At 38.8% G+C, this 12,606-nt stretch overlaps 1 protein-coding gene across 1 annotated transcript; it reads right to left on the minus strand.

The window, feature by feature from the left end:
- Positions 1–261: 261 nt before the first annotated feature.
- LOC102233598 (transmembrane emp24 domain-containing protein 1-like) lies at positions 262–8,760 on the minus strand. The gene is made up of 5 exons (XM_005805090.3): positions 8,479–8,760; positions 4,463–4,560; positions 4,148–4,337; positions 1,430–1,597; positions 262–934 (listed from the first exon to the last, which is right to left on the minus strand). Exons 1-5 carry the CDS (start codon positions 8,674–8,676, stop codon positions 884–886), a joined length of 705 nt encoding a protein of 234 aa, XP_005805147.1. The 5' UTR covers positions 8,677–8,760; the 3' UTR covers positions 262–883.
- Between the last annotated feature and the right edge of the window lie 3,846 nt (positions 8,761–12,606).

Here is a 12,606-nt window from a genome sequence, read left to right on the forward strand (position 1 = left end):
TTCATGGTGCTAATTACCATCAATGATTAATATTCAGAACTTTTTCCAACTCAGAACTAGGATCCTCCCAATTCCAGTGACGTTTGAGAAAACCTGAGACCCGATCCAGTTTCTGGTCCACAGTTTAAAGACTGAACAACTGATCAAATCAAGTAACAAACTTAAACCAAACTGGATAGTTTGTTAATATTTTAACACTTTAAAGTCTTTCATACCAACTTTCATACGGCAAAAAGCAAAAACCTGCTCAGTTCTGCGTTCTTTCAGTGTAAAACAATGATTTTATTGTCACAAACGTCTTTCACTAAAAGCTGATACATTACATCTTACAGAACATGTAGACATAAAATGTGTCTGCATGAACAAAAAGGACCCTTTTGTCATCTGAAAGAAAAAACACATGATTGAAGTATGAAACACAAACACAGTCGGTGTGTTTACGTTGTTCAGACGTCTACGGCAGAGACCGGCAGTCAGTTTGTGAAAGTTTCCCTCCTTCCCACGCGCGTCAAAAGACTTAAAAATGTGACTCTTTAAACAGGACCCTTAAAAGAAAAACACCAGCATCAACTAAAACAAACGCAACTGCAGAGTCAGCACTATTGCACGTTATTATCCTCTGAACCAGCAACGTGGCAGCTAGGCGAACCGTCTACCTTTACCGAAAAATCCCAACCCCTTCGCCCCGTTTCGGAGGCGTAGGACTGCACTGACGCACATTTCCTTATTGGTTTGTGGCCAGACGTGGCATTAAAGGCACTAAACAAAATGAATTTCAACTTCCCCATTGTCATACCTCTTCACCTTCTGGTTACACTTTGTGATTTAAAGAAATGTCATTATTGCTCACAGTCTGTTTACCCGTCTGTCTGGCATGCTTCCTCTATGTGCAGACTCTCCGCTTGTCGTCAAACAGTTTGCGAACGGTGTAGACCTGCGGAAAGGCAACAAGCACAGAAATCAGTGAAAACGCCAGTAAGACCGTCCCGGTACTGGTTCGTAAATGCAGGAGATTCTTGGAGAAAAAGCCAAAAAAAAGATCCGTACAAAATGATGTCAGTAAATTAAAATAGAAATGTTTTAGTTAAATGCATATTTATTCAGGTCAGTACTGAATAGATGCACTACTGGCTGTAGTTACAAATAAATGATCCAATTTTTATATTATTCCTTCATTGATTACATATAAATACAGTACAGACCAAAAGTTTGGACACACTTTCTCATTGAATTCAATGAGAAAGTGTTATTAGGCCTCAAAAGCCCTAATAAAGTGGAATAAAATATGTAAATGTCAAATCACACCGACCATTACTTAAATTGACAAAATCAGTGAAATCAAAAGAAAGACTGAAGGAGGATGGACGCGCGTCATACTTTGTAACGTTTGGTTAAAATGCAGTGAATTAGCGAGTCGTGTCGCGGTCACCTGGGTTACGGCCACACACAGCATCACCAGCACACTGGCACACGACCAGAACGAGACCCTCCACAGGTTGTCCTCCAGGAGGTTTCGGTCCCGCGCCTCAAAAGCCCGTAAGACCGTCTGCATCTGCCGGCTACGCTCCAAGCGTTTGTGCAGAGAGTCCATGGTCTCCTGAGGGGAAACCGAGCAGAGAGCGACGGTGTTCAAGTCACACAAGCTAATGCTAAACAAAAAAAGAAAAAAGGAATAACTACACCACGGACAAGTCTCGTCTCCGGGTTCTGAAGTTTCACCAACTCAAATTTAAGACTTTTTAAGACCACTATGAATGCAATTTAAGACCCATATCTTAACGGAAACTTTGGTCGACTCAAACACAACCTGACAGAAAGGAAACAAAACAAATAGAATATACAAGATTAAACAATCATGTTATGATAACATTTAAGACCTGTGATAAATATATTAAAGGCCAAATCACTTTTTGAAACTAAAGCTTTTAAGGCCTTAATTTTAGATACACAAATTTAAGCCTTTTAAGGATGTGCAAACACCCTGAGTCTGCTTGTATAGCTGATGAAATTTCTCTCTCTCTCTCTCTCTCTCTATATATATATATATACAGTATATATATAAAATAGTTATTAATTTATATTTATATATATAGACCTAAAACATGACCTTAAACAAGAGATGCCAAGTTACATCACTAACCTCTGGAGGGGCTTCCCCAAACAAATTACTCTCTTCACACATTTCTAAGTACATAAAGTCAAAGTTCAAACATACGTCCTCTTTACAAATTACTAATATTAGTCATGTTTTTAGCAGGTTGAGCATCAATAACTTTTTATGGCATTCTAAGCATGCCTTTGAGATCAGGATTTATTTCCTACCTAAACTTGTCAGCCACTGAGGCGTGTTCCCATTAGCTAAAGATTACAAACAATAGTTCAGCATAAACTGGGAGCCATCTAACCACATCCAGCAGGCCGCAAAGGCACATTTTCCTAAATGTCAGCAGGTCTCACGTAAACACCAAAAACCAACTTTGCGTTAGTCCATCTTTCTAAATTTCCCACTTCCTCAGACTTTCTGCGGCTCACGAGCCAAACATGTTCCATCTCCTGACAAAGGAACAATTCATCAGGCATGTATTATTAATAACAAAAAAAACAACAACTGCCCTTTTCAGATGAGAACTACTACCAGTAAACGGTGCTGCTAACAAGAGGGCCACAATGTTTAAATTGATGCCTTTTCTACACGTCGCTTCCACAAATCTATACTGAAAAAGGTCAAATAGAGCGAATCTGTGAAGAAATGAGAGCAAAAACCAATCATTTAATAACCTTTTCCACCTTTAGCAAGTTTGACCTACTGTTTATAACATTATCAAATAAGAGAGGAGGATATGACAAAACTGTAATTTTCCCTATCTAAAAGCATTGCGCTGAAAGACAAGAATACACTGTAACTAAAAATGTTATGCCTAATTCAAAACGATTCAAATGTCTAAACTAAAAAGAAAAAAACACTCAGATAAAGTTCACTCTTGCCACCTTCTACTGTACATAAATAACGGTGAAAATTTTGCATTTGTCATGTAAAATTCATCAGTTAACAGTTGAAGATCAGCATCAATGTTTGCGTTACTTTTGGTAGTGGAAGCAATTCAATTATTTTCAATTACAACAACAACAGAAGTGAGACAATGGCAAAGATGAACTGGAAATAAATCTGCACTTATACGTTATGGATGTAAAAAAAAAAAGAAAAGAAACTAACTAGCTAGCAAGCGCATATTAGCAGCTAGCTAACCGTAGGAGTCACACAATGCAGTGAAGGTATGTGTGCGTGACTCAAACTGTGATCTAACTGCGTGAAAACGGAAATCTGAGTAGGATCTCTACATAGCATTAACTAATCCTACCACAACAACATTTAACTTTTGTTTTTTTAATGAATTTAGGACATTCTGAGTCAGGATTACATGAATTAAGTGTTTTTAAGACTTTTTAAGGATATGCAGACACACTGCTTTGTATAAGGCTCTTAATGTCAAAGTTTGCAGCATTGACCCTATATAATAATTAATTACAAGTCTAAATAGATACCAGACCATTCTGAAGCCAGACCAGCTAAAGGTTTACTCACGTAGCATTAATCGCTAGCCTGCTAGCAGCTGCTGAAGGAGAGGCCTGCTTGAGGAGTTTCCCTCTGGCACAGTGAGGACATCATCTTTTCAAAAACCTTCCTTCTAGAGATGCAGTCCAAAGTTCAGCTGCGTGCCACACTCTGTGGTTTAATAACCCTGTTTTTCTTTCACCGCCTTCTGCAACGTGTCCAAGACTATAAATAGTTTTAATTATTATTTTATTTTCAACTAGCTATACAGTACAAATACTGTGGCAATATTGTGACAAAACAGAAATGATTTCATTCTACCTACATAAAAGATTTTTTTTAAGCAGAAAGTTCTGAGTCTGAGCTGTACTTGTGCCTCATTGACGACAGACAAGATATCTTCTTTGGCAGTGGGTCAATATTTTCTATCCCTTCACGATCGTTTCGTAACAAATCATATGATTTTTAGTTCAATTTTACAGCATTGGCGTTATTACCGTCTTGTTTCTTGACATTACGAACACCTGGCATTCTATCACGTCGCGTGCATCGCAATCTTAGACGCTAGACCTTCTTCTGCTGTTTCTCTCTCACCCTGATATCATCCAGCTTGTACTCCAGCAGGCTCCCGTCGGGCTCCTCTACACCCGGGAACTCGTCGTCTCCTCCCACATCCCCTCCTTGTCCCTCGATGATGATCTCAAAGAACACCATCTTCTCCGAGAAGCGGCTGAAGCCGTTGTCGAAACAGATCTCGTAGTCTCCCTCCTCCATGGGCTCCACCCTGCGGCAACAGAGACGCAGACAAACAGGTTTTAAAAACAACAACAACAACAAAAAAACAAAGAGAGAAAACAGACGGTGAAGCTGGCGAGGTGAAACTTGATCAAGGATTTAAAGCCTGCTTACACGTGGACTCCGTCAGAACGGCGATTCTCGATAATCAGGCGGGCTCCTTGAGGGGAGATGATGGTGAAGTCTACGTCCATGCCTGCTCCTGCTATCACCTGGGACCACAGGCGGATCGTACAGTCAAAAGAGGACAAATCTTTAGATTCGTTTCACAATCTGATTTAGAAATTACGCTTTCAACTGTGTCTATTAACCTTTTTCCTAAATGCCCAAACAGTGAAAGGCTCGGCCACACCCTCCTTGACTCTTGAATGTGCGCTCAACAAACCAGTAGGTGATCTACATACTGAGCAAACAGACAATGTCAACTACTGGCAGAAAGGTCGCTCTCCAAACATGGCGTTACGGACCAACCGTCTGTGGAGTAGGAAGACTCCACTGTTTTTTTGTTTTTTTTTTGCAGAACTGCTTTTATTCACACTAAAGCAACAGGAATGTGCTCTTAAAAATGTAGATTCACAAACACAGTGGCGATTTTAAACGATTCAAGGACGGTACACTGCAAAAAACACAAAATCTCACCGAGTATTCTGTTTCTTTTCTAGTGTAAATATCTTCGCACACTTGAAATAATTTACAAGTCACTTTTCAGCGAGATATATGAACTTGTTTTAAGTCAACAGTTTCTTAATCTTGATGAAAAAGTTTTAGTTCCACTGGCAGATAATTTCACTTAGAAGATGGGAAAAATGTCTTGTTATAAGTGAACAAATCTGCCAGTTGAACCAGGGTTTTTTTAATCAATATTAAAAAATTATTTACTTACAAACAAGCTCAAATATCTTGCGGAAAGTTTAGTTGTTAGTTTGTTTGATCTTATCTCAAGTACACTAAGATGTTTTTTCAGTGTAGAACATGTAAAACTCAATAATATTATTATATCTTTTGCAGAAGATATAAGAATATTTTCAGCAAGGGTTTTACATAAGTCTCTGTCCCTTTGCATTCAGTCTGCAATTTCAGCACATCTTCAAACTCCCACAATGAAACCAAAAAAATGTATTCTTTGGGTTTGGTTTCTCCCGGCTTCTGCTTCTTTCTGGCATCCATCTCTTAAATCCGTTGTTGCAAAAGTGAAGATTTACTGAACAAACGTCGGGGACACAAGGAAACGCAAAAATGGTATTCTGTGGGTAAAATGGGCGGCAGATCTTTAGTTATCTGGAACCAGCTCCCAGTTTAAGTCCCTGAGGTAGACACTCTGTTTACTTACAGGATTATGCTTAAAACATACCTTTCTTTTACCAACCGGCAATAAATAATCAATTGAATTCGATTGTATTGCGTTATTATTTGGACTGTAACTGGCCTGACTGTATGGCTTGACTGTAATATTGTACAGTGCTTTTGAGATGTCAGTTGTATTGAATTATATATATAGATATACACCAAAAGAAGGACTTGCACTGAAAAGCACTGGGATATAATGACCACTACATAATAAAATGAGAAATAAATGCTTGAGTGAAATATTCTCAAGTTCCTCTTTCTATGGTGAGAACAATGACGTCACCGACACGAAGACCTCCAAGCTCAGCAAATACACGGTTTGAAGAGCAACTTCCTATTTATGTGGCGATGAGTTCACGAATGAGATGTGGTTGTAATTTTCGGCGCCCTCTCAGATCTGACAGCAGTGGAGCTAAAACTGTTTCAACGTTGGACATATTTGTCACAGCAGGACAGCCTAAAATATTGAACGGTTGTGAATTTTCTACATATTTGGTAGTAAAAGTTTACAATTTCCTTTTGTGGACTGATTTTTGAAGCGAGACGTTTTGGATTATGCAAAACAGAAATGTGTGCTTTTTTACACAAACGAGTAACTCTACATATATTGAATAGTTTAACAGATACTGATAGATTTGTTTAGAGTCCTGGATAATAGACATCATTTGGACTTTCACACAAATTAAAACTTTTTTTTATTAATGTACTAATGAATTTAACAATTTACCGCTGAGAGGTTCTGGTTTGTGCTTGGAAATTTACTCATTTATTTATTATCTATTCATTAAATGCATCCAAATATAACTTTGGACGCATTTATTAAATTTTGGGGCAACAACCACGGTAACGTGTACTTTTAGCTTAGCATGTTATAGAATACAGGTCCTTCTCAAAATATTAGCACATTGTGATAAAGTTCATTATTTTCCATAATGTAATGATAAAAATTGAACATTCATATATTTTAGATTCATTGCACACAAACTGAAATATTTCAGGTCTTTTATTGTCTTAATACGGATGATTTTGGCATACAGCTCATGAAAACCCAAAATCTCACAAAATTAGAATATCACGAAAAGGGTCTCTAAACGAGCTTGAACCTAATCATCTGAAGCAACGAATGAACTCTAAACACCTGCAAAAGATTCCTGAGGCCTTTAAAACTCCCAGCCTGGTTCATCACTCAAAACCCCAATCATGGGTAAGACTGCCGACCTGACTGCTGTCCAGAAGGCCATCATTGACACCCTCAAGCAAGAGGGTATGACACAGAAAGATATTTCTGAACGAATAGGCTGTTCCTAGAGTGCTGTATCAAGGCACCTTAGTGGGAAGTCTGTGGGAAGGAAAAAGTGTGGCAGAAAACTCTGCACAACGAGAAGAAGTGACCGGACCCTAAGGAAGATTGTGGAGAAGGACCGATTCCAGAGCTTGGGGGACCTGCGGAAGCAGTGGACTGAGTCTGGAGTAGAAACATCCAGAGCCACCGTGCACAGGCGTGTGCAGGAAATGGGCTACAGGTGCCGCATTCCCCAGGTCAAGCCACTTTTGAAACAGCGGCAGAGGCGCCTGACCTGGGCTACAGAGAAGCAGCACTGGACTGTTGCTAAGTGGTCCAAAGTACTTTTTTCAGATGAATGCAAATTTTGCATGTCATTCGGAAATCAAGGTGCCAGAGTCTGGAGGAAGACTGGGGAGAAGGAAATGCCAGAAGTCCAGTGTCAAGTACCCACAGTCAGTGATGGTCTGGGGTGCCATGTCAGCTGCTGGTGTTGGTCCACTGTGTTTTATCAAGGGCAGGGTCAGTGCAGCTAGCTATCAGGAGATTTTGGAGCACTTCATGCTTCCATCTGCTGAAAAGCTTTATGGAGATGAAGATTTCATTTTTCAGCAAGACCTGGCACCTGCTCACAGTGCTAAAACCACTGGCAAATGGTTTACTGACCATGGTATCACTGTGCTCAATTGGCCTGCCAACTCTCCTGACCTGAACCCCATAGAGAATCTGTGGGATATTGTGAAGAGAAAGTTGAGAGACACAAGACCCAACACTCTGGATGAGCTAAAGGCCGCTATCGAAGCATCCTGGGCCTCCATAACACCTCAGCAGTGCCACAGGCTGATTGCCTCCATGCCACGCCGCACTGAAGCAGTCATTTCTGCAAAAGGATTCCCGACCAAGTATTGGGTGCATAACTGTACATAATTACTTGAAGGTTGACTGTTTTTGTATTAAAAACACTTTTCTTTTATTGGTCGGATGAAATATGCTAATTTTGTGAGATAGGAATTTTGGGTTTTCATGAGCTGTATGTCAAAATCATCCGTATTAAGACAATAAAAGACCTGAAATATTTCAGGTAGTGTGCAATGAATCTAAAATATATGAATGTTCAATTTTTATCATTACGTTATGGAAAACAATGAACTTTATCACAATATGCTAATATTTTGAGAAGGACCTGTATAGGCTTGGATGCAATAATTATGCAATTCCCTCGTCGTCTTGTGAATTTAAAACCATTACTTATATGAACGAACCTGCTATACACACTATACTATGTATACAATACACACTTTGTAAGTGGTGTAGTCCACATTGGAGCAAAAATTATACATTTTGTGTTTGATAAATAGAGATTTTAAATACTCTAATCACATTACAGCTTCTGAGAATTGACAAAGCTTTAATTCAACTAGTGGGCAATAACTTAAAGATGTGTATGTAGCTGTTTGTGAGGACAACGTGTGACTGTGTTCACTGACCACCGAGCATTTACCTGGTACTCGACCTCCATCGTGCCGTTCTTTATTGCCGTTTGATAGAAACACTCGGATCTTCCGGCTGGAAGTAGAAACGTGAACTCGCTGTCTTGGCTCTGCCCAAAACACTGCACGGAACCCACGCAGCACAGGAAGGCTACCGTCAGGCCGAGCAGTCCTCCCCTGCAGCTCATTCTGCCCCGGAAAGCCTCCATGACGGTGAAAATTTGCTCAAACGCTCGGCTATCTGACTACAAACATCTTCCTCGCATCCGTCTTCCGCAGAACAACTTTGCGACGTTCTGATTGGACAGATGCCAGCTGACAAAGGCAGAGGTTGCGACCAATCACAAGAGGAAGAGTAGCAGCCCTTAACCAATCAGAACAACCCGACGTCTTTAAAAGGGAGAGTGAGGGGAATCGTGCGGAAGTGTAGAGCTGGCGCCTCAGACAAACAAAAAATACTGTTATAAAACATATCACGCATTATTACTAAATATATTTTGTTATCACATAAGCAATTTTATATTTATATGGTATGAATGTAAGGACATATAATTATAATACATTGTACAAACGCAAAAATGTTGTTTTAACAGTAAAGTTTTCATATTATAACGTAATACTGTTTTTTTTTTTTTTTGCTAGTACATACAATGTGCTTACCCTGTAACATAATAAAGTCGATGACGGTAATAATACTGAGAAAACATCATCTATTGGAACGGATTATGTTTTCATTGTGAGTCATGGTGAGATTTTGCTGCCATTTACGTGGACAGGAACTTAAAACGCAAGGTTCAGCAAATCAGGAAGAATAAGCCAGAAGTGATCAAGGAGACCTCATTTCAAATTACTCAATTAAAGGAGCACGGGAAGCTTCAGATTCAGATTAATGACCCAGACGGTATATCATACATACTGTGCTTTATTTACACTGGAGGGGGACATTGACAGATATATCTGCCGCAGAGACAAAATTGTCCAAAAATGATTCCAAATTTATGCGTCATCCTGACTACAGCAAACTGAACTTTTCAACATACAAACGGAGCAATTGATGGCATTTCTGAATGTAAAATGTCTTTACTAGAAACATACTGTTCTGACAATATCTTTTAGAAGTTTGCACAACAGATCACATTCATACAACATAAATAAGTATACTGTCATAACTTAACAATATACTTATTCATATTGTATGAACTATATGTCTACATGTCTGAAACTATATGTTTTATTTAAAGTTTCAGACAAGAATCTTTTTCAACCTTCAACTATAAAATAGATGGATTTACATTGGAGACAAGCTGAAGAACAAGCTAAAGTGTTAACTGCTGTTATGATAATATTGAGAAATGCTAAGGGGTTAATGTGTGTGTTTTTTCTTACAAACATTACAAAAGCACAATGATGAAGGAAAAACATTGGTGGTAGTGAAGGTATTAATAAATAACTAAAAAAAAAAGAATATATGGGAGGTAAAAGTCAGTTTTTACCTCCCATATATTCTTTTTCACTCAGCTATTAACCAGTTTTACTTAATACTAAACAAACAAAAATATCTAAACAGGAAAAGATAAAACAGGAAGGCTGATTTTAGTACTGCATCTGACATCAACGTTTCTCTATTGAAAAATGTCAAGGCAGGTTTGTAGTAATTATTTGTTGCCATTGTGTGGTTCTTGAAATGCCAGCGATTCACCTCATAGTGATAATTAAACTGATAAAGAAATATAAGACAATAAGAACTTCTTCAAACCTTCAGGAACAGAGATTTTTTTTTTACACGCAACACTAACCACAACCCAAACAAATATGTATCTGACCGTAATGCAAACAACATAAATCATTGTCAGAGAGCAGCAATTAAAAAAGGGTAGAAATGTTGTCAAATGGGGAACTAAGGTAGATGAAATCACCTGGGGAATTTGTCTTTTGGAAATGGGAAATGTTATTTAGCTGGATGTGAGAGGGTGGGGAAGAAACCACTGGGTTAAATGGTTTGAGACTCATACTTTTTTAACCGTTTGGTAAAACCTTTTTTTGACCTGGTGTGCATAAACATGACATAATATCTGTCATGAAGATGAAGGAGTCTTTATGAACGGCTGTGACTGTTGTCACGAAGTGTCATTCGATAAATAATGACACTTTTAATGCAAAGTTGCTTTAAAAGTGGTATTAGAAGTCCATTAAAAGTGCCAGCTTTGCGTTATTTTGTAAATATTGACACCTTAACGCAAAGTTGGCATTTTTTAATGGACATTCAATGCCACTTTTAAAGCAACTTTGCATTAAAGTGTCATTATTTACCGAATGACACTTCAACGTCATAGACGTCCATAAAGACTCCTTCATGTTCGTGACAGGTGTTATGTCTTGTTTACGACAGCGTCATGTCAGTCTTACTCACACCCTGTCAAATAAAGTGTTTCCTACTTTGAATATAGTTTGTCAGTTTATGAAAGTATACATTGCTACTTTGATTTATTTTGCTGGGGGTGGGGAGGTTCTTGCGAATTGCTATTTAATCAGTATAAATCATCCACTACCTTGCTTTCTACGCACTGTGTCCTGTTCAGGGTCACATCAGTTGTATAGAGGTGGGCACACATCCTGAACAAGTCGACACTCCACCGCTGGTCCAGGAAATCACCATATGTCACTAACCGTGAAAACAAGTGTCCGTTTTCGAACCAAGAGGAAGTAAGCAGGTTGTCACTTCTTCAAAGAGTCACCATGAAAAAGTAAGAACAAACCGTGTTGATGTTGACGGTGGGGAATTTGTTTTGGTGCGGTGGAAAATGTTATGCGGTAAAGTCGACATTTGTAGACCTCAAAGTAAATGTCATTAATATGTGATACCATGGTGATACCTGTATGTCAGGATGAACTCGTTCCCCTACGACTACTTGATAAAGCACTAACACTTACATTTCTTATAGTAAGTCTAATTTTAGTGTTCGTGTTAATGACAAAATGTATTTTTATGATTAAAGATATCATTGCTGAAACTGCATAGGTCATGACATTCTAACAATAGTCTGAAAACTAGTAATTTAGATCAGAACACCTGGTGAAAATGTCCTGCCAATGGCATATTTAGAAATATGTTTAAAATGTAAAATTGTGATGTGTCCAATACATATTTTACCCACTAATGGGCAAAATAACACGCTAATAGTTGTAGCTTGCAGGTATTACAGCGTGAATATGTGTGTGTGAAATAGTGATTGACTGAATGTGGCGTAAAGAGCTTCGGAGTCCTCTGGACTTGATAAAGTTCTCTACAAATACAAGCAAATTTGAAGTTTATAACTTTAACCCTGTATTGATGAGTACAAAATCTACAACCAACCCAAGCTCGTGTGCCCAGTTGTCCTTTAGAAACATGATTGGACTTTGGATGTTATGTAACCGTAACACCTCGGCTCAAATAAAACATTCGAAACCCAAAACGAGGGAGCCATTTACGGCCATGATGAGTGGAAGGAAACTTCCAGCTCAACTTTATTTGAGTCTTAGCGAAGAGTGGTGTGAAACCACTATCCAAAACGAGTTCTTGTTTTGAGCCATCAGCCTTACAGTAAGGTTAACCCCATGGAGACCTAATATGTCTCAGGGCATTTCTAGTTCTTACTGTCCCTCCACTCGACACGCAGAAGCCGCAGGCGCTGTAGGCAGGGCCCCTAATTTGGTCGGCATGCCGACTTCCGTCAGTCCTCTCTGCATCTTCATCTGCACCAGGCAGTCAGTGAACGCGTCTGGCTTGTGTGAGAGGTTACAGTGTGTGGGTAGAAAGTAAGCCAGAGTGAATTGTGAGGTTTCGCCGTATGGAGCTTGTCTTGTCAAACTGTTCCCTCCAATGACAGAGAGAGAGAAAAGGGAAACTTACAAGGTCTAGAGAAAAGGTTAGCTTAAATATAGGACATAGTTAACATAAAAAAATACCTTTTGCATCAACATTGTGAAAATGTTGATGTAAGAATCTTTTCAGTTCACACATGTTGAGAACGAGAAGAGGAAGTTAGCAGTGAGAGATTAAATCTCGTTGAAGTGAAGGCAGTGCCTAGAAAAAGTATTCGTACGCATGAATCACATGATAAACTTTACAGTAATTGTGCAGCTTAAATAATCCAAAA

The sequence above is a fragment of the Xiphophorus maculatus genome, chromosome 5, assembly GCF_002775205.1.
Source record: "Xiphophorus maculatus strain JP 163 A chromosome 5, X_maculatus-5.0-male, whole genome shotgun sequence".
Classification (NCBI taxonomy): Eukaryota; Metazoa; Chordata; class Actinopteri; order Cyprinodontiformes; family Poeciliidae; genus Xiphophorus; species Xiphophorus maculatus.